This window comes from Acanthopagrus latus, chromosome 7 (assembly GCF_904848185.1).
Source record: "Acanthopagrus latus isolate v.2019 chromosome 7, fAcaLat1.1, whole genome shotgun sequence".
In the NCBI taxonomy this organism is placed as follows: Eukaryota; Metazoa; Chordata; class Actinopteri; order Spariformes; family Sparidae; genus Acanthopagrus; species Acanthopagrus latus.
In genome coordinates, this window is record NC_051045.1 from 18,932,737 (window position 1) to 18,957,912 (window position 25,176).

Sequence of the window (25,176 nt, forward strand, 5' to 3'; positions counted from 1 at the left end):
AAAGTTAAAACAAAGTTAGTAAAGTTAGGTTATGCTTACTGTCCACTGGCTAATGTGAGTATACTGTTGCATTAGTGTCAAGTGATGTCAGCTAGATACATCACATACTAGCAATTGGTTACAGCAAAATAAAATCCTTCTCCAACAGGAAAGGATAACAAAACTATAGCTATGTCTAATAGAGGTATAACACAAGGGCCGTTCAGTCTTTTTTTACAGTTGTGGTGTGATGTTCAAGAGCTTCTATAGGAAGAGCTGGAGCCTGACCAGGAACATGCATATGCAAACAGTAAAATAACAATACACTTGATTTATTTTGATTAGGTTAGTGCCTGATTTAACATACATCCAATGCTGCAGACAGATTTTAGAAGTCATGGCACATCTTCTTCAGCTACTTTTTTCTTTTCCCAGAGAGAAAAGAGTCAAAAGCGAATGCAAGCAGTGTAAATCAGTCAACTGAATCTTCTTTCCTAATATCTAGCAGCCTCCTTGTTTACCTAGCGCTAGTATTTTTTTAATACTTTGTGAATGTTACTGACTTCCCCAAAGTTTGATTTGGCTCTGAGTGTGAAAATCTGCTGATAATGTTTGAAATACGTTTTGGAGAAAACATTAGATATTTTATTCTGCCACTGATTGTATTTTAACCGCTTCTCATGAGGCATAATAATGTTTATTTACTCAGCATCCAAAGGTTATGAGAGAAGGTCAGTCCTATCACATTTAATGACTTACCCATTCCTGTAGTTGAGGGTCAGAGTGTTTGAGCCAAACGGGGTTGGTCAAGCATTCACAGGATTATTGACTACTTCGGCGCCTCAACACAAAGGGCATGCTTTTCCATCTGAAGCTCATCACAAAGTTTTACACAATGTCAGGATAATCATTTCGGTTAAGCAAAGATTTTATCCTCATGATAATTAAAAATACAAAAATATATTAATCTTCAAGGAGGACTTATCCAGAAGATCAAGAAGGGGTTAGAGCTATTATATCATTTAGTGTGGAGGATTTGCTTTCTCTATACATCATTAATGAGCAGCCGAGATTGGCATGTTAAAACGCGACTGAGTCCATGGTTTGGTGGTGTTCTGTAATTCTATTCACGAAAAGCCTCCTCTGCCATTGACATTAGATATTAAACAGGATTAAGAATATCGGGAGGCTATTTCTGTAAAAAGTAGATGAGCAGAGAAGAGCGATGGAGACATGACAAGACTACTCATGCTTTTAATACTATTAGCCAGGGCTTGAATTGGAATGTAAAGACGTGAGTACTCCGGACCAGCATCTGCACAGCATGTGCTACTGGGTGTTTTTATTTAAAATGTGTTTAAAAACTCTATTTCACAAGCACCTTAAAGCAAGGTGAATAGCCCACACCTCTCTCAGATCGGCCCCACCTGCAGTCCGCCGATCAGTGCAGTACTGTGATGGCTGGTACATTCATTAATAGAGAATTTTGAAAGCAAAAGCAAAAGCCTAAGCTTTTTTCTACAATGGACGAGACACAGCAAATTTATGCCTCCTCCCTGTACTTGTGACAACCAGACAGTTCATGAATTGCTTTAGAAATGTCCATTGTAACTAGGATATTGTGTGTTCCCACCATTGACTTCCCTGATAACAAACCTCAGGCTTACTAAGGTAACATGGCATTGCCGTGAATTACTGTGCACTGTAATTACAATTTTTACGCGTGAGTGCAGATTGTCTGTGCTCAGTAGGGCTTTCGTCGCTCTGCGTACAGCGTTAACATCCAATTGTCAGTGTATTAGAGAGACACTACTTGCACAATAAATGCTTCATTAACACTGACAAGAGCCCAGACATCTGCATTACTTAGATCATGAGTGTTCAGCTTGCACACGTGCATGCAGTGACACATATGACATGCATTCCTAATTCCTGATATAAAAATGGAATGTGTACACAGCAACGGTGATGAAAATACTTCCAGAATATTTCACTCAAATAAATATATAATAAAGTTAATTAGTGTAAAAGTGTAAAATGTACTTGACCTTGAAAGTGAGTGAGTATACCGCATACAGAAAAAAATATTCAGATGATATTGATGCTGCATGATGAACCTGATAAGTCAACGAATATATTTAACCTACAAAACAGCACATTATATATCAACATATATACACCACACCAAAAAGCCCCAATGGCCAAAATAACGGTGCATTCATGTTCTGTCAGCAGTTGGCAGCATGTGCCACAAACGTTAAAATGAAACTCTCGCCACAAAGCAACCGAGGCTTTATTTGTGATTGAATATGAGTCAAACCTTCATGCAAAAACATAATTATGACAAAAGAGGCACTTTTAAGATTTACTGTAGTTTCGTTTTTGGGCAAGCTAATTTTCAGTGGAGTGCATGGGGCACTGGCATGCTGACATCGAAATCGCTATTTTTAAAACACTAAGAAAGCTCGACACAACATGAAACTTTGCTCGTAGTATCACCAGGGTCTCTACACATGAACATGAGCATTGAAAACATTGTTTGTGTACGCAGTTTTTACAAAAAAGAAGGATTTTTGAACTACTCACGGCAGGAGCTGGATCTCTGGCGCGCTGCTGTCATGGCAGACAAAAAGTGTCGATCACCGAGTGTGACCTAACAGGCAGGAGAATAATGGTGGACCTCCTACCTGTTAGGTCGCATATTCAATCACAAATAAAGCCTTGGTTGCTTTTTGGCGAGAGTTTCACTTTAAAGTACTCCAAGCATTAAAGGGAGGGGCTCAGTTTTTACGCAAAACGTTGACATCCACCTCTAGAGATTGAGTTTGATGTTGTATTCACTAGTCTGAAAGTCCTCCACAAACCTAACCCTAACCCTACATTTAACTTATTTGCACCCTCACTCTTAAAGCATAATTTGACTTTCTGCTCAGCCTCTCACTGCACTCCACAAAGGTTTCAGGTAATTGAAGCTGAAAGAGAAAGAGGGATAACTGCCAGAGACCAAGACCAAGTTCCTCAGTGAAGCAGCTATCACAGATCCACCATGAACATTTTAGCATCTGTTTGCTTTACACAGCACACACCTGCATTAAACCATTTTTTTTTTAAACCTATATTGAGGTACAACATTGCTTGTACATGTTGTGCTGTTCACAGACTGCTATCAGCTAAACTGTTTCTACATTTAATTTCCAAGTCATTATTTAAAAACATGCAGATGTCTCAACAAAGAGTCGCAGAAGATTCACAACTTAAATGTATGGAATAAAGACAGGATTTGCATAATTTGGAAAGACACTTTTTTTTTAATCTCAGCTATTTGGAAATGTCAAAAGGCTTTTGCGTAATGTTTCAGCTATTTGTGAAATTTGAAGGAAATTTCTGCTATAAATACAACTGCCTTGTAATATTTGAACCACAGGTAAACAATTTTTGTAAACCTGTGTGATATTGAAAACCGACTAGATGCCCAAACAGTGAACATTTGATCTTGGCCCTTACTTCATGTAGACCATTAAGACTGTATATGTTCTGTTGACTTGGAGAAGGATGTGTCAGTAGAGGAGTCCTGCTGGAGCAACTGCCAGTGTATGGAGTATTGGGGCTGCTGCTAAGAGCCATCTGCTTCTTTTATAATCAAAGTGAGAGCTGTGTTGGACTCTGCCAGGGTTTTTACCTTACCACCTTGTTTGTGATGTTGATGGACAGGATCTCAAGGCACAGACAAAGTAGTGGTTCTGTTGACTTCATCAAACCGTCGAATCTGAGCAGGCATGGGAGTCGTTTGCAGCCAAGTGTGAAGCTGCCGCGATGAGAGTCAGTCCACATTCCGGCCCTCACCGATGTTCATGAGCTCTGGATAGTGTCTGAAACAAAAACGAGGGTTCACGTATGCGGCCTGAAGTGCCAATGGGAAAGCCCCACAAGAGGAGATGGAAAGCATTGTTCAGGAGAGGTACGCCTGCACTAACCTGCTTAACCTGCTGCCACTGTGATTCCACCTGAATAAGCAGGAAAAAATGGATGGATGGTGGAGGGATGGATGGGCTTTGCAAGATCAAGCAAGCTCTAAGGAAAAGAGATAATTTCCACCATTGTGTTCTTTTATTGTTAAGACGTGGTCCTGTCAAAATCCCAGCAGAGACAGTCAGTTGTAAGTGTCCTCACATAGATTACAGGTTTTTTTTCCATGAATAGCATTTCCTGCTGTCTTCTGTCTGCGCAAAGACGATATCTGGAAAGCCTGACATGCCATTAACCTCACTCTGCCTGCCATTGATTTGATGAAGAGGGATTGGTGTAAAGCTGCTGTCACTCAGAGAGGCATTTGATGCAGAATGCCAGCTAGGTGTCTGAAAAAACAAAGCAACAAAAAGACGGGAAATATATAACAGGATAATGCAGTCATAAAACCTTGCAATGAATTACCCCAAGCTGTGAAAATGGCACCAAATCTCATTAGTGTTCTTGTCGATGGAGATGGCTTTTGAGTTCTTTTCTGTCTATGGCGATGAGAAACTTAATGACTTGTGCGAGGAAAAATAGTCCTCCTCAGGTTTCATGTTTATGGCACATTTTATGGACATTTATTTGACAAAGCTACGGAACAGATGGTTGCTCATGAAAGCAGTCCTCAAAAGTGCAACAAAATTGGAAACGCTACAATTGCCTTTGGCGAACTTCATTTAGCTCCTCTCCTGGCGTCAGCTGCACTAACTTTCCTAATGAATTCCAACTTCAGAGTGAATCACCACCCACTGGAGGTTGTATCTCAAATGGAACGACCCATGTCGGTATAATTAATAAGGCTGAAACCCGAACATGTGGTTGAAGGTAGTAATTACTTGCCTCTATAGCATGTTAATGATGAGTGATGTTAGTCTGTAACCGTATGTTTAAAGGTCATTCATTTACATATACATGTAGTCATCAACTGAGTGAGAGGACCTTATGACTTGAGATTGATTACAGTGTAGTGTACAGTTAAAATATATGACAAGCCGTCTATGACGTGAGTTCACCATATTCTGGGTGTGTGTCCACAGAGCTGCCGCACACAAACATTCCTCTCTGTGTGGCCTTGTCAAAAGTTGTTGAGCAAAGGAGGAAATTGTTTCCCCGACAGTCATCGCTTACCAACAGGCCTTGACTCGCTATCAGTGGCTTGGTTTGACATTACAACTTTATTTCGAATATAATTGCACTCCCACGAACACACACACGTTATTTATTCTCTACCAGAACACCGTTTGATGTCCGTCGTTGCATTTATGTAGGTCGGTGTGTGTAGTATAAATTTGATGTTTTGGGTTGGTCACTGTGCATTAATGAGTTTGAGTGGCTTTCGGGTGTGTAAATGAATGTTGCCCTCTGTCCTTCAGCCTGTCTTTCCTGAAAACTGATGCTAACAGCACTCTCTCGCACAGCGGCAGATGGCATGAGCGAGCGTGCCCGGTAAACGGTGACATTGCACATGTGCAGATGCCATGAAGTGCAAACGCTGAGCCGTGTCATGCATAACTTTGGGAGTAGAGGGTGAGAAGGAGAGGAAAAAAGTGCTTAAGCACAATGTAAATGTCACGGCGAAAGACATTTGAGAGAGGATTTGGAATATTCTGTAGCTCCTTGAAGGTGACAGGCCAGTATAATGGATAGAGCACGACGAGGATGGACCACTGTGAGCAATGATTAAAACTCTCATTAATTTGATGGAAAGCTTCATTAGTGGGTGATGGTGGGTGGTGGGCATCATTGTTTTTAGACTGCAGACCCTGTTAGTTTCTAGATGGCCTTCATTTCACGTGTTTGCCACAGGGCCCCGCTCAAACATATTAGAACAAACTTGCTCCTCCAGATAATGTGGCTGCGAATCATTTATTACTGTATCGTTGCCAGTGATCATTAAGGAAATAAAATGGGAAATTAGAGCTGCTGAATCTATGCCAGTCTATACTGCAATTATATCAGATGGGACCCTGGTGTAGAAAGCAGCCCAGTGGATGCTGATAGGTCTGCTCTGCTGCCCCAGAGAATGACTCCTAATAGACTGAGATAGGAGATGAGGAAAGTGTGTGCTCGTCAGGCTCGCAGCCCCCCAGTGATTTCTCGATGATGTGATGTGACGGGGACTGAGGGGGAAGAGGGGGTCCACTGCAGGGCTTCCCAAGATTTTGTCAGCAATTATTCACAATGAGGTGCAGTCAGACGATCAGCCATGGCAGCAGCAATGATGAAATGACATTCTGTTCATCTCAAATTTCTGGCAGTGGTGGATTGAAAGGATCTGAGTTTTTGCCTGTTTCTGTCCTCTGTGCCTTTTCTGTGAGTCGGTGTGCAGTATGTTTGACCAGTACAAAGTGCTGCAGCACTGTGCGGAGACGGTGTAAATCTTGACGTCATCCCTTTCTCTGCAGTGAAGTAGAAAGTATTTCATTGTCTCATTTGATTTTAAGGCTTTATATTTTGACCTTTGGGGCATCCAAAGAAACATTTGCAAAAGCATTACATGTTGATAAACTGTACCATATATTGAAATAACTCCCTATTCATTAATAAAATTGAATGCAGAGCAATGTTCATCCTCCTCAGGATGTTAATTTTGGATGCTAGCTGGGGGGTACATGGTGTGTGCAACCCAAGTAGATAAGGATATTTTGGGCGTAGGTATAGTCGAATAGAATTACTGCATAGCTCTGCAGAGGTATTGGCTTGCCTCGGAGCATTTTCAGACGTATGTACTGGTCCTGGGTCGGATTTCTCCTCGCACACATCCCACTGCAACCGTTTAGGACCTGACAAATTGAGTGGGCTCTCGGATCAGTGAGTCTGTAAAGCCTCTACTCTGCTGTGTCAAACAGCCTCCACCAGCTCAGAAGGACCAGTCAAGGGAACTGTGAAGGTGTTTGAAAGTTTTTGTGAGACACTGCCGTGAAATTGCTACACCGCTGTTGGAAAACGCACACAGGATGTTATGTTCTTGGCTTGATCCGATGACGATCAGTGTTTACAGAGCAGGACCAGTGGGCGTGGAGAGGTGCTCATAAAGAGCAGACACTAACACAGCTATTTGTGTATTAACCACTCTCCTCCACCTCCCACAGTTTGCACTTGACATGCTGCTTGGAATGATGCCCTTAAATCTTGTTGATGGTGTTGAATTCAGATAAGTACACTATGGAGGTGTACCAATAACAGTTTCCTTCCTCTGTTGATGCCTTTTTCCTTAACTTAAAGGAGCTACCGATCATGTTTAGGATGGCTTTAGTTTATATTCCTGTCATCACTAAATTAAAGGTCACAATCCAGATTTTCTAACCCATCTGACTCGCACTATTACTATAAAGGCGTCACTCTTTCTTTGGCTGTGTTCACATTGGAATGCTTCGCCAAAATGTGCAGCTGTGAGCCCTGCTAGTGTCAAGAGAACCAGAGGAGAATGGGTGTAGACACATTACATCATTACTGTGTTTACTGTGCAGCAGGTTCCAAGTTGCATTAATGTATGTTACAGAATAAGTGTTTAAGATAACGGCAGCGAGAAAGTTAGTGATTGCTCATCTTACTTTTGACTAAAAGGACTGAAAAAGTAAGGGTGTTGAAACATGACTTCACTGTCACTGTTTGCTCATTTTGAAGTTCATCAAAGCTTAGTTAGAACCATTACGTACATGGAGATCCCAGGAGTGCACCCTTAATGCAATGTGCCCTTCCTTTGGAAGAGACCCACATACTGAAAAAGTATTAATTGACTGAGACACAGATTCACAAATCAGCTTTTCTATTCATCCAATTCTTGCCATCTTACCTCCGATTTTCACTTCCAATTATCATAAGACCGATCAGCAACAGACGCAGACACAATACTGTGTCGGTGTCTGTTCAAGTCAGTTAGTCTGCGGCCCTGGCTGTTGTGAATATGAGTGATCATCCAGTCTACAATTGTCCATCTATCAGCACGCAGGCTGTCCAGCCAGCTGGTGCCTGCTGGGTTGGAGCGGCAGATTGGGCAAGTCTGGAAGTCACCGCGGCGGCAGGTGGGGCCCGCCATCAGGTACCGTAATGCCCACTGGCACAGACGGGGCGGCCTCAGAACAGCATGATGGGGAAGGGACGGGGCATGTGTGGCGGAGAGGAGAAGGAGGCATCTTGAGCCATGTGTGTGCCAACCCTGACAAATTGGATAAAGCCTCCAGTGAGTAGGAAGGGCAGTGCCAGTGTGAAGCTGACATATGAAGAGGACTCGCACAGTGGGTGGAGAAGGCAAACGGTGGGAGGGGTGGGGGTGGCGGGCAGCAGATGTGTGTGTCATCACAACTTTGGCATCATGCTGAAGGAGAGGAGGCATTACTTTACGCAAATGGACATCAGCAGACTGTATGTCTCTGTTTATGTGTGTGTATGAGAGAAACAGGACCTGCCCTTCAGCAACAAGACAAAAAAAACAAAAAAAATGCTTCCTATGGTGCAGCTTTCACACGTACACAGTGTCTGTCTAGGGAGAGTCCTCATCCTCTACCTCATTAGTTTTTTCATGTGTCATAAACCATTTTTTTTTTTTTTTTGCCTTTCCACTCCTATTACCTGGAGTGAAAAATGACTCGAAAGTAATATTTTATCTGCTGATGTATTTGTGATTTGAAAATGGCCACAAACTTGCAGTGTCAGTTTAGCTGCACTGTTTGTTCTGGCAGAATGGGAGACGTGCAATACATGGCAAACTGTGGAGAGGCTGTTTAGCAAGTGAGCAGTGTTGCCTGAAGGTGGTGGAAGTGTTATTTTAACTACATCACTTCAATTAGGAAACATGATTGCCCTAAATTTGATACAGTTTAATTAACGTTATTCTGTGGAATAGATACTCCCAATAGAACAACTATTTAAAGTCTTTCTTGTGTAGCATCTGTGAAGGTAACAGTAAGTTACAGTACTTTTACTTGTATCAACCAAGAAAAAGTTCATTTATCACACCAGTCCAAGCACAAAAAACATTTGACTAACCGTCAAACACATTGCAGGTGTGCTGTGACAAATGTTGCATCATTACATCAGAGGTTTCAGAAGCTGAAACAAAGTAGCTTGTTTACACTCAACTAAAGCAATTACCGATTTCTCACAGTTAAATTCTCCTCAGGAAAAAACACTTTGGATTAACTCAAATGTTTCTCCTGAGTTGAAAATACTAACCCTTCCTCCTCAGTGTTTTGGTTTGAGGGTTTGTTAATTCAAAAGGATTTCCCGGTGTGATGATACAAAAACAAAAGCTCTGTGTCTGCGGCTTTGTTGGCAGACAGAGATCTGTATTATCCCACTTAAGGATCTGTCCTGTCATTGTCTTTCATTTTATTGATCAGGATGATAATACAATGACCAACTCTGTAGCTTCCTGTAGTGTAGCTTTTATTATGACAACGTAAGTAAGAAAATATTAGATGCTGTGTTGAGAGTGATCTGTAGTCTCTCCGCAGTGTTAATTGAATTCAACCGACATTGATTATCTGAACTGCTGGTCTGAGGGAGCGCATTGAGACGCCGGCAAAGCGAAAGACCTCTCAGGGGCAACAAGCAAGGCTTAGTTTGGGTCGATGCATCTGAGGGCGTACTTTGACTCTCATTGAGCCCACGTGACCCATGAACGTGGACCACACGACCTCCAAACGGAGGATGCAGTGTCCTCACACATCCCCATTAGAGAGCGTTCAATGCGTCACCATGCCTGTTTAAGGCCCATTGAATCTTTATCAGCAGGAAGCTGAGCAGATGCCTGATCAATAGGCAGGGGAAAAGGAACAGAAGTGTCACCGCGGCCAAGTGATCCTTTTGTAAGCCGTCACCCAAAGAAAGTGCCTGGCCTTCACTTTTTGAGCCATTGATCTGAGGGGTCTGTTATATATACCAGACATTTGTCACTTGCATTTTATTGCTGATGTTGCTTTTATTAACCTCTTAATTTTCTTTTCTTTTATTGTTTCCGCACTTGGCCCGCCCGTAAATGTGCACTTTTGGCCCACAATACTGCGAAACTGCCGGCACATTGCAGGGTTCACTATAAACACCACTGATATAAAGATAACGTCACTCATTGCTGGGATTCCTGGCATCTAGAATCGAACATTCTGGCCCGTGCTCTCGTAAACAAACCCCCACATAGTTGCATTTTCAACTTCTGAAAGAGGGAGGATGGTGCTACAAGTATCTGACTGGCAGTGCAACACCTTTTTTTCTCCAACACGAATTAGCTTATGGTAAAAAAGTTAACAATATTCCACCTCTTCACAAAATGTTTTTGTTGCATCTCGGCTGTCGTTCGCTAGCTCGCTCCTGATGTATAAATAGTACCTGTCCTTAACCTGAACTGTTGATTTTGCATGTCCTGGGTTGCAGACAGACATCCAAGAAGCTGCAAGTTACTTACTTAAAAATCAAGCTGTGAACATGCCTCTGCCACAGAAAAAGCCTCTAAAACGTAGCAGCGTGCTCCTATTTGTAGTTTAGAAGTTGGCTCTTATCTGAGACGTAACAAAGGCACAGGTACCGCCAGCTGCTCTGTCAGTCTAGAAGTCGTCATGACACTTCATCTCTCTCGAGCGAAGAGGATTTGTCTCGTATCCTGCCCATCCAAACAAGGAGAGTTCAGCCAGAGTTCAAAAGGAAGTTGACAGGGAGAGGGAGGTTTTTGTTTCCCTCTGTGTCAGTTCCTCCCCACCTGGCAAGAGAGGTGTTTGGTTTGACAGTTGGTAGGTTGAAGAGACGCAATTTGCTGGAGACATTTTCCTCTCTACCAGCCTCTTGTTTGAAATGGATTTTGCCATCAAGGAGGTTTTGGCATCTTTTTTGGGAATATCAGGAGGAATCTTAGATTCAGCCAGCCCCAGAGGAGCACTTCTGCTTATCAAAGATTGTGGAGAATTGCTGTACAATCCATCCAGCCAATGAAAAACCCATGTGATATCACTTGAAACAAAAAATATTTAGCAAAACAGGAGGTGTTATTCTTGGAGTTCCACGTGATAGATTGAGCAAAGAAAAAGATGACAGCACGATGAGTTATCATGTCTTACTGGGACTTGCCAGTTGCTTAACTTTTAAGATTAACACCTGGTGGCTTGAGGCACTTTGGCAAGGCACATTTTTGCGCAAATGGATGCTCACATGCATGTACGTACACCCATACACACATCCAGAGAGCCTTGCTGGGTTATTTGCTTTGTGCAGTGAGTGATCCATGTGTTGGTATGCTCCCTGGCCATTAATTGATGTCACTGGCTGTGTAGACAGAATTGATTTCTGGTTCAGGCCATAAAACACATTGCTACAGCTTTTCACTGTCAGATCCTACAAGGCCATTACCTTGAGAGGAAGTTGATGCCAGCGCCGAACAGATTCATGGATAATGTGATGGATATAGAAAAAACAACTTTATTCTGCTATAACTTACTGGGCTTTTGTACTCCTGCTGACCCAATTCTATGTCTAATGTGGAATCTAGGTAGTTTCGGTCGGGAACTAATGCTCACAGAAAAGTCCCCAAAACTTATCTTATCATGTGCAACTTCTGCTGGTGGTAGAATGACCCACTGTTTCTTTTTATCTCAACAGGTTAAGCTGAAAAGAGGTGACGTATTCATAGCAGTAAGTTAGTCGGCTTGTTGCTCTGGCGTGTCAGAGAATTAGCCTCTAATGTTCGTAGCTCTGGCCAGTAGGGAGACAACACAGGCAGTCACTTATTTACCTGTATACAAGGAAACAAGGGGAGATGTCAGCCACTGTCCAGACGAGCGAGCCGTCGTGAGTGCATACGAGGGTTGAGCTGCCGCTTGTCACAGCCCTGTGCTTGCAGGACCACAGTTTTGCAAGCAGAGCAGAAAACCTCCCTTGTGAGGCCTGTTTTATTGTTCTGTGTAAAGGTGTGATGTTCACATGTCTGGTTTTTATTTGTGCCAGTACTGAGACTAATTAAATGCAACGTCTCCTTTCACTTTCAACTCAAAGGGTTCAAATACCTATTAAAGGGCTGCTAACCCCCGCAACGGTAAAAGCCTCAAAGCTTTTGGGTCAAGCGCCAAGTATTCCACTGATCAACAGACTGCCAACAGGTAAACAGATGGATGTCATTCTGGATTTTAAATACTAAAAACAGCTTCAGTGTGTTGGTGAGCAATGCTTGTAAAAAATAACTTTTGCTTTCATTTGATTAAAGTCACCTCCACAGGACAACTTTAACCATTTAAAAAATAGCTTGACAAAAAATGCTTATTTGCCATCTCTACTTTTTGGAGTCTGTACTGTAGCTAAATTGAAGCAAAGGGGATTTGATCACAGGTGCAATGAAACTTAAGCCATAGAGATCAGTGCAACAATTTCCTCAATACAAGATTAAGTGTCCATATTAATGCAAGGACAAGTGTTCAGTCAGTTTGTGAGTTTGCTAGCTGCTGTACAGACGTCCTAAAGCCTTGAGGGATCACAGTGAAAACCATCACTGTTATTATAATAAAGAGAAGCTTTTGAGTGAGTAGAATATCATGCTGAGGGTATGTTCCCGTATCTATGTTTGGATCACTGTCATTACGTCTTGTTATTGTAAGAATATCCCCGAGATTGATGTCTGTGTGCATCTGGATCCGAAGCAGTAAGCTGCTTATATTAGATTTTAAATCCTTCACATCACCAAACAACATTTCGGCTTTCGTTCGGTAATCCATAATCAGTCCATTCACACAAACTTTATTTGGATGCTCCAAAAATTCACTGATGGATTGCCAAAACCCTCAACCTTATAATGTCCTATAAATCTGCAGCTTGTAATGCGATCGACGTTCTCTCTTTGCATATCTCAACTTGAGTGGATAGATGGTTAGGCAGCCCTGTGTGGCGGGTGAGCACAGCTTGCGAGGAGGAATAAAGGCTATCGCCTCATAGACAATCGATCTTTGTCAGGAGTGACGTGCCAGCCTTCGCGCAGTCTGTCTCCCTCCACAAAATTGACTTACATCAGGCTTAGCGCTCAGATATTGCTCTGCTGCTCGGGGTTTCAGAGAACTACTCGCAGGCTTATGCTCCTCACCATGGTGCCAAAGTGTATCATTGATTCATTGATTGTCAGCCTCTTTGAGTTCTTGCTATTCTGTACATCTGCTGCACACGGTGTCACTGTCAATATGGTTGAGGGTTTATGAAGAACAAATTTGCATCAAAAAGTTATTTAAAGATCGCTCAGACAATTTCAAAAGTACGTATTTATGCTCTTCAGAAAATGTCCTAGTTTCACAGTCTTGAGTGTACATTAAAAACTTAGGTGGTCTGTTTACGCCTAAAAATACTCCCTAATAATCAAGTGTCAACCACATTTATCACTTGCAAGTTTTTATGGATCATTAATTCAGTTGTGTGTCACTTTAGCCTGGGTATCAAACCGCAGGGCTGTTTTGATATCGAACAAAATGCGTCTATACCACAGAGCAGCACAGAGAGTTGATTGTGGACATCTTAAAGATCAATCCATAATAACCCGATTGCCCTACATTAGACGAACAAATCTTATGTAATACTTAGTTACCCTTATATGTTAATGTTTTTTAGTTCACGTACAATGTCCCACTCCTGCTGGTCTGTTGAGAGACATCTACATTCTGGAGAGGGCAGGTAAGTATGCAGTGGTTATAAGAAATGGGCCGCTGGCTATGAAAGAGGAAATTGGACGGTGACCATTCAGTGGAAACAGCACGGGCGCGCTGTCAAATTTTCCTCTCCTCAAGGAAGGAGACATGAAACTTTGTGGTTGTTCTGCAGTGTTTGTTAGTCATGCTGCTCCTCTCATGTCATGTTATTACAGTAAAGGACGGTTGAACAACTAGAGTTTAGTAATGCCTATGATCACTTTCATTCTGCTGGCTTAACTGGAGACCATTGTTTGACAATTTGTGCAGTATAACTAGTTCTCTTATGTATATAGGAGAAGTACTGATTAAACTATATTTTTAACACCAGCATAAAAAGTCCCAGCCTCTTCAGAGTTGCAATGGGAACCGAAACGCAGAACACCAAGGCAGGCAGGTAGAAAAAAAAGGGTTAATGAACAGAAACAGGCAGCAAAACTGAAACTTATCTGAGTACAAACCAGGAACAGAAGAGAAGAACTGACAACAAGTGAAGGAACATAACTGGACCAAATACACTAATAAAGACTAATTAACTGATGAAACACAGGTAAAGGGGAAAAAAGACGAGAGAAATATGAAGAAATGAAATGTAAATTAAAACGTGACATACAAAGATATGACCTACAAAATAAAACAGGAAATGACCAGACTGAAAACCCAAGCCACGACAAGTTGGACGATTAAAAGACAATCAGTTGGCAACAACTTTGATTATCGATCAGTCGTTTTCAGTCCTTTTTCAGAAGTTTGTGTTTCCTGCTCCTTAAATTTGAGGCTTTGGGTTTTGGGTTGTCGGTTGGCCAAAAGCAGCAATTTGGAGACGTTACATTGGGCTCAAGGAAAAAAGTGTTTTTCTTTTTGATGCTCTATAGACTTGATAACTGATTAAAATTAAAAGACACAGCAGAATAATCAGTAATGTAAACTGCAGCCCTATTCTGTTGAGATGCAGATAATTTAAGCTTCATTTTGATTGTAATTACACCGCGACCTTGTAGACTCTTCACACAAAGCTTCACGGAGTCTTTAGGCTGGCGAGGGCTCTGGCTTGCTGCCCCAGATCAGAGCGTTGCTTGAGGATTAAAGTCACTTTCTAAGCGTTTGCCTCCGCTCCAGCAACACGCAGTTATCACAGCCACATGATCACACTATCAAAGCTCGTGCCCATGCCTGGGTGTAAGTGTTCACCGGCCCTGTTCAGATCTTAACAGCTCCACAAGACGCACAGCCCCGCAATCATGCAAAATAGCTCGATTGTGTGCTTTCGCTGTAGGTGTGATCCACGGTTCCACCTATGTGGAGGCTCAGTGACGGCATCCATGTAGATGTGAGATAGGAGTGCATGGCCGAGGGCACAGAAAGGAGAATTGCGAGTTTTCTCAGCTCATTAGGATTCTGCAGTGGCTGCCGAGCGAGGCAGAGATGAGAGGAACTGATGAGAGGAGAGGCAGCGGAGGGCCAGAAATAGATCAAAACCAAACTGGAGGAGTACTGGTGGGCACGGGGAGGGAAGGAATGTTGGCCCTGTAAGGCTGGACACGCTAAATGGTGCTGTCTGACTGGATTGCAGATAGAGAGGCGCCCAGGAGAATGATAGCAATAGCCAACGAGCTAGCCTGCTAATGATGGAAAGTATTTAGGAATGCTGATAACGGTTAAGAAGGGGTCTTGGTTGTGATTGGGAAGGATGAAGATTAGAGAAGCCCTCCAGCTCGACTCGCTCTTTTTCGTTTACTCCGTCTCTTTCCTCTCGCCGTTATCTCCCTTTAGTTTGGCTGTTCTGACTGTGATTAGTGGAGAGATAAGAGGCTCATGATTCTTCTATTTTCCGCTCCATTAGTCTGACTCACTTCATGCGGTTGGTCTGTCAGGGGCCGAGTGGCTGTTCATCCTCTCGCCTTCATCATCTCTCTTGTGTTTTTCAAGGCCTCTCGCTCCTCAGCCCTTCATCTGACAAGCCGCACGTCTCGGCAGAGGCGCAGGTTATTCTTCGCAAAGTTTGAGTGCATTTCAATATCTGGCGTTTGACTCTCCAGAGGACCGAAAGATGTGAGCGAGGTCATTAGCGGATGTTTTATGTGGGATTCTTTAAGATGCTCAAAAATACAAAAGCACATTCGGTTTCCTGTCATGATTTATTAAAAGGCAGGTTTTTAAGCCTTTCGGTGCGAGCTGTGAATCCAGAGTCTGAATCAGATAATTACAGCTCCTCGAAAACGTGACCCCCCAGTTCAGCAGTTCATCCCTCCGCCCGTCCTCCCCCTTCTCTCCAAACAGACCATTAGCAGTGCGCTGGCCGCTCTGGAGCTCTGCGGATGAGCGACATTTAAGAAACATCGCCTTTAGTCCTTCCGCTTCTTCATCCTTCTTGTTGGTTAACCTTTCTCTCCCCCTCTTCTCCTCCTGCTGCATTCTTATTTCTCTCTTTTCCCTCATTTGCTGTCCTTTTCCTCCGGTCCTTCTGTGACTTGCAGTTTCATGCAGGCAATATTTCCTTTTAGCCCTCGCTCTGCCACCACGCTCGTCTCTCTCTTGTATTTCCGCGGGTCCATGAGTGGAATGGAAGCAAATAGAGCGAGGCAGCGAGGTAGAACCCACTACCTCATCGGGTAATGAGCCTGGAAAGTTCCCAGTCAAAAGTACACCGTCTCCATGGAGACTGAGGTAAAGTTGCCAGCATTGCGTTCACCCGGTGTCTTTCAGGGGCCCAGTTAAAGTAAACAATGCCAAGGTCACCGCTTCTGCGGGTCTGCTTCAGCATCTGCGAACACAGAGACACGCCGCAGTGTTTGAGGATGTCGTGGGAGCGTGTTTGTCTGTCATCTCTTTCATCCAGGAGCTTTTTCATTAGACTCACTAGACCACCCTCGCCGTGACTTACCACCCAACTCACTCACTGTTTTTTCTTCCAGTACAAAACCTCTAACTCGCCGTCCACGTGTTTCATTTTTCGCCCCATCCCGGATTCAACTTTCTGAGCCCCTTTTAATTTCCCAGGCACAGATGAATAGCTCCATGCGGCCTGAGCCCAGCATATTTAACACAGACTTTTTTTGTGTGTTCTTTTATTTGATGTAGCTGTAAGGTTCCTAGTCATAATTCTTCGCACTGTGTTGCCATGTTTCCGCGCTGTTAAATGCCCTCTTTGTCCTTCTGCTCTTCCCTCTTCTCCGCCAACCCCACTCCCGCCACAACCCCTGGGCCACCTCCATTTATTGTTCAATTTAATTATTAATGTTCCTAATTCTAGATGAGGGAACAAAGCTGCTCTGTCGTTTATTTATGCCTTTGAGCTCTGAGTCACTCTCTTGCTACCACAGTTGCTGCCGCGGAGTCACAAGTCATTACTACTTGGCTAATTATATGCAGAGGCACCTGCCCACACACAAAGCGCAGCACAGACGGGTGGTTTTGTCACATTTCGTTGTTGAGACGGCCCCTCTTACGCTGTGAGCTCAGTGTAAACTTTGGGTCATATCTGGAGCCGTTGTGTGCAAAGCTTTGTCTCGGAAATATCACAGCCCAGTGGGCATTGTAGCTTAGTTGCAACCAGTATATTTCCACCACATCGTAGACTAAACCAGGGAGCCAAACAGAAATAAACAAAACCGGCATTCCTTTTCACTTCTGAACCTGCACAATTTCCCCGTGCAACCATGTGTTGCAGTGAATTACAGTATGCTACTCATTTGCACCAGCACGATTTGAAAGAAAATATTAGTGCAGCATGATTGTGTTTTTGTTTTTTTTTATTAGCAAGACAAGGAAATGTTTTTTAAATAATTTTTCAAATAAGTTGCAGTTGCTGGGCTGCTGTTACCTGCTGCTCCAAGAGTAAACAGTCACCTCCATAAGCCTCCGCAGTGAAACCACTTTCATTTGAATTCATACCCTTGAAATATATCCACAAACCAAACTTCATTTGCATTTGCCCATAAAGTCTATGACTAATAATTCTAATGTGCCAAATTCTGAAAAGTAATGCCATCTGTAGGGACCAATTAGCGCACAGCACTTTTGTTCTGTAAAGGTCAGACAAAATGGTAATATTGATGTCTCTCCTTCTCCCAAAGTCCCAGTATAAACAATTTTTTGACTTGTGTGCTCGTCTACATTCACACGTTGTTGTCAGGCAGTCTAATGACACCATTTAGCAGCATATGCGAACCTTCAGACGTGCAGTCATGCAGGTGCTTGACATTCTGCCCCTGTGATGCCGTGTTTGTGTATAGATTGTGCAGCTCACATGTCACGGCGTCCAATGCTGTCCCAGACGCTACGGGGCACACATCTAGCCATTAATTGAGGCTGAGGGCAAACCCAATACAGATGGTATTTGCACTGTGTGATGAAGAGGATTTTCTGGGTTTACTGCAATCTGCAGCGCGACTATGGGAGGAGAGGAGAGACGAGGGGACCGGAAATTGGAAAAGAGAAATAGGGGGAGATGGAAGGCTGAGAGAGAAGCTGAGAAAGAAAGTGACAAACATTCGGTGAGGAGATTGAAGGCAGAGCTGCACAGAGAGGAGGAAGGAGACAGAGAAACTGAAGGATACATAAAACATGCACAGAAACAGAAAAGGAATGTAAAATCACTTGTACTTTGCTGTAATTTGCTCTGTTCGGTCATTATGTCACAGCACACCGTACCTCTTACGTGATCATTCATTGTGTTCATCATCGTTGATGAACACAACGTGTGTTTAGCTCCTCACCAGAGTCTGGTGGCCCACCAATGTCTCATTTACACTACTGTAGTCTTATAATGAACCGAAAACATTTTTCACTTCTCATGATAGCATCAACAAAATCCAAACTTTTTGCGCCATTGCTTCAGTCAGTCAAGTGCCTCAAAGTGCAGTAGATTAATGCACTTAATCTTACAGTGTGCCTGCAGTCCCCTCCTACAGTATCCGAGGTCCACCCACCATAGTCTCACGAAATCCCTTGGGAAACACTAGCCTGTAGTGTGTGGGCAAAAATGTAATAACAAAAGCCAGATCCACACTGTTTTCTAGACCATATGATTCCCACACAACATCCGAGTCCTGCTGGGTATGGACAGTCAGGACAAAGGGTTAATGCAATCAAACCCCCCCCCGGCTTAAAATACCAGCTCATCGTATAATTAACACTGATAGAATCTCCTCGAAACTCATTCAACTTCCTAATGTGCAAAGTTAACTTGATGAACGGCGAGCAATAACGCATCTGCGTCCCCCATCAGTCACCATTAAAACTGAGAGCTGGCCATTGCATCTCAATGTAGCATTATTAGCAGCAGGGTTTCACGAGAACACACAGTGCCCTGCATACTAAACCAGACAGGAAGCCTCAGTGTCAATGATGAAAACGAACAGCTACTCCACTGTAAACTTTTTGAACGACTGTCAACAATGATGAATGGGAGTATTTACTTGTACTGATGAGTGGATTTTAACTTAACAAACAGCAGCTGTAGATACTGGAACTTGAGTGAGACACATCGTCTTTTCCCATAAACTGATTTTCGTGCCATCTTCAGACGAAGACATTTTATTCTCTGATATTCTCCAAACCCGCCAGGATCCCTCGGTGGCACACAGAGTGTCATTGCATTTATAATTTTCACACACAAAATAGGACTGTCAGAATGCAAGATACAACCCGCACCTCCCAGATCACTTTCACAACAGTCACACTCATTTTTTTTATATATACCAAAAGATATTCAAAAAGGACTGTTTTTGATGAATCAAACAATAACATCCCCCACTGACTCACTCATACAGCCCACACAAATGCATCTCAGTTGGTTGTACATGGTGATCTTCTTTCTATTTTCTTTTTCACCACGGAGAGAGCTAAGATGATGAATGCTTTTATTTCTGACAGCGTTTTTCTTCCCTTTTCATAGTCATCCGAGACTCCACACTTACATGTGAATTCCATTGTTACACTCGGGAGCTGGAACTGTGTAATGGCAAAGTATACGAGAAACCAACATAATTGTGGTATACAGTGTATGGCACAATTTTGAAAGAGATCGACTGTGAATTGTCTATCTGCTGGGAGAGACTATTACATGCAGCAATGGTCCGGAGTTAGCTCGAGAGACATGTTGAGACAAAACACCAGTGTGTGGTGTTGGGCTGCTGTGAGAGAGAAAAAACAATCCCTGTGAAGAAATTCTACTGTTTTATTGAGCACTCCATGTTGGTTATGCTGCAGCAGCGTTTTAACTACGTCACAGATATTTAGAGGATTTGACCCAAAGTATTCTTTATTTTTGCTGAAATCTGTTGTCACATCTCTGTAGTGGTATAAACACACCTTTATGTTTTAACTTGAGCCAGTAATTGAGATATCTGATCACCGCCTTGCAAGTTCATTGTCCCTTTCTATATAAAAGTTTTCAATTAACTTGGATTCTCTACAGAACTAAATATATGATATTAGATGGAAAAATATGGGATTTATACATAGGAGAAATATATTTTAAACTATGTGTACCGGTCCTGTATATAGGCATTATGGGGACGTGATTTTAAACACATACGGACACATAATAATGAAAAAATGATCATCGAGTCAAATCTGTATGGAACAGAAAAACAAATCAATTTTCTTGCACAGCTTTAAATTCTGCACTGCATACGGCAGTAATACGTAAAACTACGAGATTATTATTTATTTGTATTCTTTGACCTTTAAGATGAGATTAGATTAGATTCAACTTTATTGTCACTGTGAACAGTACGAGCACAGAGACAACAAGCTGGTGTGTAAGAAATAAAGAATAATAGCTCGATGTTCCATGAGCTTCGAGGCTGCTATTCAAGAGGGTTATATTGTTGCTAAGACCATAGACAACATTTAGGAAGTGGACATAGCCACTAGGATGTCACACATTGGTGTGCTGTCTGTCTTTTCAACCTCTTTGGCTGACACAATCTTGTTTTGTTTTTTTTTTTAGAAATGACCATATTTTGATGTGAGAGTGGAACTGGAGAGGAACACCATGATAGAAACCTGTCAATCATACGATGGTAGTAGTAGCAGTAGTATTTGAATCAGTCATCACACATAATAGAATAAATACAAGCAGTATAGACCGTACAAACAAAGTCAACAGTCTATGTATTACATAAGCAAAAACAAAATGCTTGTATATGCCTATGTTACATATTGTTCTGTGTAACTAACTTTTAACTAACTAAACTGATTATTTTGAGCTACTCTTCAGAAAAATATAAATTGTCTATTTTTTTGTGAATGGGACTGTTTACAAAACAGACATCATGATGTGTTGAAGAAGACTTGAAAATAGTGATTGAGACCAAAAACTAATTTGAAAACTGTTAAATTATGTTATAAATCAAGTGAAAACTAGGGGGATTTACTCATTGGCTTATATACAGTCAGACTACTTTTTGTAACCAGTGGAGTTGCCCCCTGCTGGCTGTTTAAAAAAATGCAGTTTGAAAGCACTTACACATTGGCTTTTTCTTTTCAGACATGGAGGCTACATCCACTTCTCTTATACAGTCTGTTTATTTTTCTTTGTTAGTTTCATTATCAGTTTGCAATTTGATCTGGAGCGTCGGGAAGCTTTGGTTTTCTGTCTATTCTCTATATGAAAGATTGTTGTATAAAATTGCAAATGAAACGTGTCACCTCACAGCAGCACCTGTCTCACCGCCAACTGAGCAGGAAGAGGAGGCTGTGCAGCTGCAGAAGCAACACAGTCGCAACTCTTCCCTCGCAAACATGATGGATCACAAAACAGCCCGAGTCTGGAAAAACAAAGCCAGCATTTAAGCTCCGAGCTGCCCACTGTTCTTTACTGTCGTCCGTGACATAAATCTCAGTCAAGGCATACAAAGTGCTTCCTCCGAGAGGGGTGAGAGGGGTTATTTGTTTCACTTTGCAGGGAGTCCGTAGGAGGTGGGTGGTGGAGATTTCACCTTGTCTTTGGGACAGTTTTAGAGCTTGATGAAAAAGTTTGGACGGCAGGCAGAAAAGTGCTGATCACATCCTGTATAGCCGTGACATCTGCATTTTTGAAACACTGGCAGGCTTCATGAATATGTCGGCCTATTAAGATGGTAGGCCTTCAGTTAAACACTCCACATTCTGTATATATAAGCTGTAGATAAGATACGTTTGAACGGTTATTCTGTTGTATGCAAGAGTTGATTGATTGTGTGTGAAATGTAAAAAAGTCTCATATCAGAAACAGTACATGCATGCTCTCTCTCTCTCGCGCTCACTCGCTCGCTCACATGCACACACACATACACACACACACACACACACACACACACACACACACACACACACACACACACTCACATTGGCAGATAAATAGGTAGCTGGGGATTGGTTCAACCACAACAACAGCTGCTCATGTCTGGCCACTGCCATGGTAGCTGCAGCCAGCCATGCAGTCTGTGGACTGGAAGACACTGCTTATTTGCTGTGTATGAAAGCACGTGCTGTATTTGTACCAGGCACACAAAGTTCTGACACATTGTACAATGTGGGTGCGAGGGGCTCTGAATGGTGTGAATGTTTGACACATGTGACTCGACCAGTTTGATAGGAAACAAACGACAATATGACAGAAGGCTATGCATTCATTGAGTTCTGTTTGGCTAAATATGTACAAAAAGCATTTTTCTTAATGTAATTCTTTAATGTGAAAGGCAAAGAATTGTGCACAACAACATCAATTAGCCTGCTTTACAAACAGATCCTTATCTAAAGAAAACTCAAGATAAAGTCTAAATTCAAATGTCCTCCATAAGATACCGGCTCCGTGACACAATGAGCTCCCTCTCTCCACATCCTGTAGAAATGTCACAACTTAGTTAGACTAGGGCTGCAACTAATGATTACTGTTATGGTTTAATCTGCCAAATTGATTTTATTATTAATTGATTAATCATTTAGTCTCTGAAATAGAAAAAAGAGATGTTCATCACAATATTCTGGGGGCAAAGTGATTCTTTAAATGTATCTTTTTGTCCAAACAAGAGTAAATTCTCACATTTAAGCTGCTTGCACCTCCAAATATTTTACATGTTTTGTATCAGTTATCAAAATGATTGCCGATTCACTTTCTATCAGTCGGCTAGACGATTAAACGATTAACCATTACAGCTCTAGGTTGAACTAAACTTTTTTCCGAACTCTTCTTAATGGATGCGCAGTGATTTCTAACTCTAATGGATGCAGCTGTTCACTGTGAGAACACATTTAGAAGCGGTGTGAATGCAAAGTCTATGGAAACATGCAAATTGAGGCAAACAGATTCAGACTTGTGGGCATGAATTTAGCTGAATATGTTTCCACTGAGGCTGAAAACATTTCAGCTCGAGTAAATAGTTATTTAAATGACTATGCCATTTGAAAAGATTTTCTTGTTTCTGATATGAGCTCCACAGTGTGTGATGTCCGTCTATGCACTGTCAAACTTCTAACATTTAGAAATGTTTCAAGTGTGAATTAGAGAAAAAAACAAACACAGCAAGCCGTTTTGTTTTCCCTGTTTATCACTGTGGTCAGTCAGCACTATTTCTTCTCCACTCACCGTGTAAATAAAGCCTTATGGGGAGGGACAGGTTGACAAATGCATTATGGCACTCAAACTGCACATATCTCAGGTGGGTGTCGACCCTTTCATCAAGCATCAACACAGATATACATTCCCTGCTTTCCCCACTGTTTCAAGAATATTTATTGTAGTCCTGCTGAATTTATCGGGGGTATGAGTGGATTCGACTTCACTGACCAGAGGCCACATAAGACATTTATGTGCTGTGACATCTCCACAAGATGTTTTTATGAACCTCACATGTGCTCCGAATGACCTCCGCGTGAAGCACACTGCCCGTCCTGTGTGCGCTGCGTTTGTCTCCTGTGTGACAGTGTGTATGTGTGTGTGTGTGTGTGTGTGTGTGTGTGTCCCGCTGATCAGGGCGTGTCTTCAGATGGTCATCAGAGGGGCCAATGAGAGGATGCCTGGAATGGAGATACACAGAAACACAGAAACACACACACACACACACACACACACAGTCGGGCGCACAGACGCACTCACACACAGATTAACGGGGTAAGCTGTGCCGCTCATCTGGGATAAATGCGGTCAGAGAGGGGAACAGCTGAGCAAACAGCTCCGGCAAGAGGCAGAGAGCAGAGTGGAGTGGGAGAGAGGGACGCGGGGATGACGAACTATTCATCCCGGCACAGTGTTGGAGACCGGCTGCCACGTTGGATATGCATCAGCCCTGAACCTGGGAGAATGGGGACCAGCGGAGGTAATGGCTATACCAGACACACTGATATACTATACTCAGCTACCAGTGTGTTTTTTCTTTTGTTTTTTGTTTTTGTTTTTTCCCCCTGGGGCAAACTGCAATGTGACTGGAAATCGTGAAGGCAAACTAGTTCACTGTGCCCGGGAAGGAATACATTGATAGGATGCCTGGGAAAACCCCATGTCTTTGTATAGTGACATATCACGGACAGGTGCCACTGTAGGTCTTATTCTATCTTCATCCCTTTTTCGTTCTCGAGAGTTTAGCAGCACTTGAGTTTGTTCCGTCTTATTTAAAATAATGCAAGTGGCACTGTAGAAGATAAGATAAACTAAGAGAAAAAAATCTACATGGTCTAAATTTTATACTTGTCTAAAGTGGTGCGATTTTCAGCTCTCCAGATGTGGCACCGCGGTTAAGTGAGTCATCTATTAGATGAAAGAGGAGCAGAGGTATTATGCTGGTACATGCACCCTTGTTGTATAGTACATTATGAGGCCAGATGGCCTGATGTTGATCGTCAGTCGCGAACCCATGAAACCAGGGTCATTAGGATAGATAACAGTGATCTGCCACATTAATCCTTCACTACTTTGTTCTGATGAAGGGGATATACAGTAACTGGTGAAATGATTATAGCCTAATTGGCTGGGTTGCAGCTTGATCTCTAATAGTTTGAACTTTTTTTTTTTTCAGTTTTTTTTTAAGAGAAAACATTGAAACTGTAATGAAAGAAGGGCATTTAAGGTATGACGGAATAATTGCACCGGCTACCCTTTATTCAACGCCACTGTAGTGTCAGACACATTAGCCCGTCCCTCATCTATCTGCACAGAAAAGTCAAAACTAATAGGTAAGGCTCAGTGCAATTTAGGTTGCAAATTGAATCATGACACTTAAAATCCACTTTCGTCTCAAGGCTTTCCGGGGTTGTCATCTTCTGGACAAATTTTGTTGCCCGACTCAATTTACTCAACACTGAAACCTTCTTTTCAGTGTCGCTACAGGCTTTAGGAATTACCAAGCGAAAAATTAACTGTGATCCCGCAGTCTCATTTTGGCACATTGACATTTCTAGGACAGACTTGTTGTCGCTGAACATGCCGTGCGAAAGCTACATGAGAATCTGCTTGCATGGGAAAAAAAAGAAAAAAGAAGATGCCTCAAATGGAGTATCGACTGGAACGTTGAGACACGTCGTGTTCACTTCTCTGTACTTAACTTCTGACATG

General features: G+C 42.4%; 1 protein-coding gene across 7 annotated transcripts in view; it reads left to right on the forward strand.

Annotated features, from left to right (window-relative positions):
• The window catches only part of LOC119023356 (kazrin-like), a 171,366-nt gene that overhangs the window by 66,939 nt on the left and 79,251 nt on the right, over positions 1–25,176 (forward strand). The window contains exon 1 of one of the 7 annotated variants that reach the window (XM_037105211.1): positions 23,805–23,944. The exons of the other annotated variants lie outside the window; for them this stretch is intronic. Within the exon in view, the coding sequence (XP_036961106.1) occupies positions 23,851–23,944 (94 nt within the window). The 5' untranslated portion in view covers positions 23,805–23,850. Of the gene's footprint in view, positions 1–23,804; positions 23,945–25,176 lie in introns of those variants that run through there. 7 annotated transcript variants of the gene reach the window in all.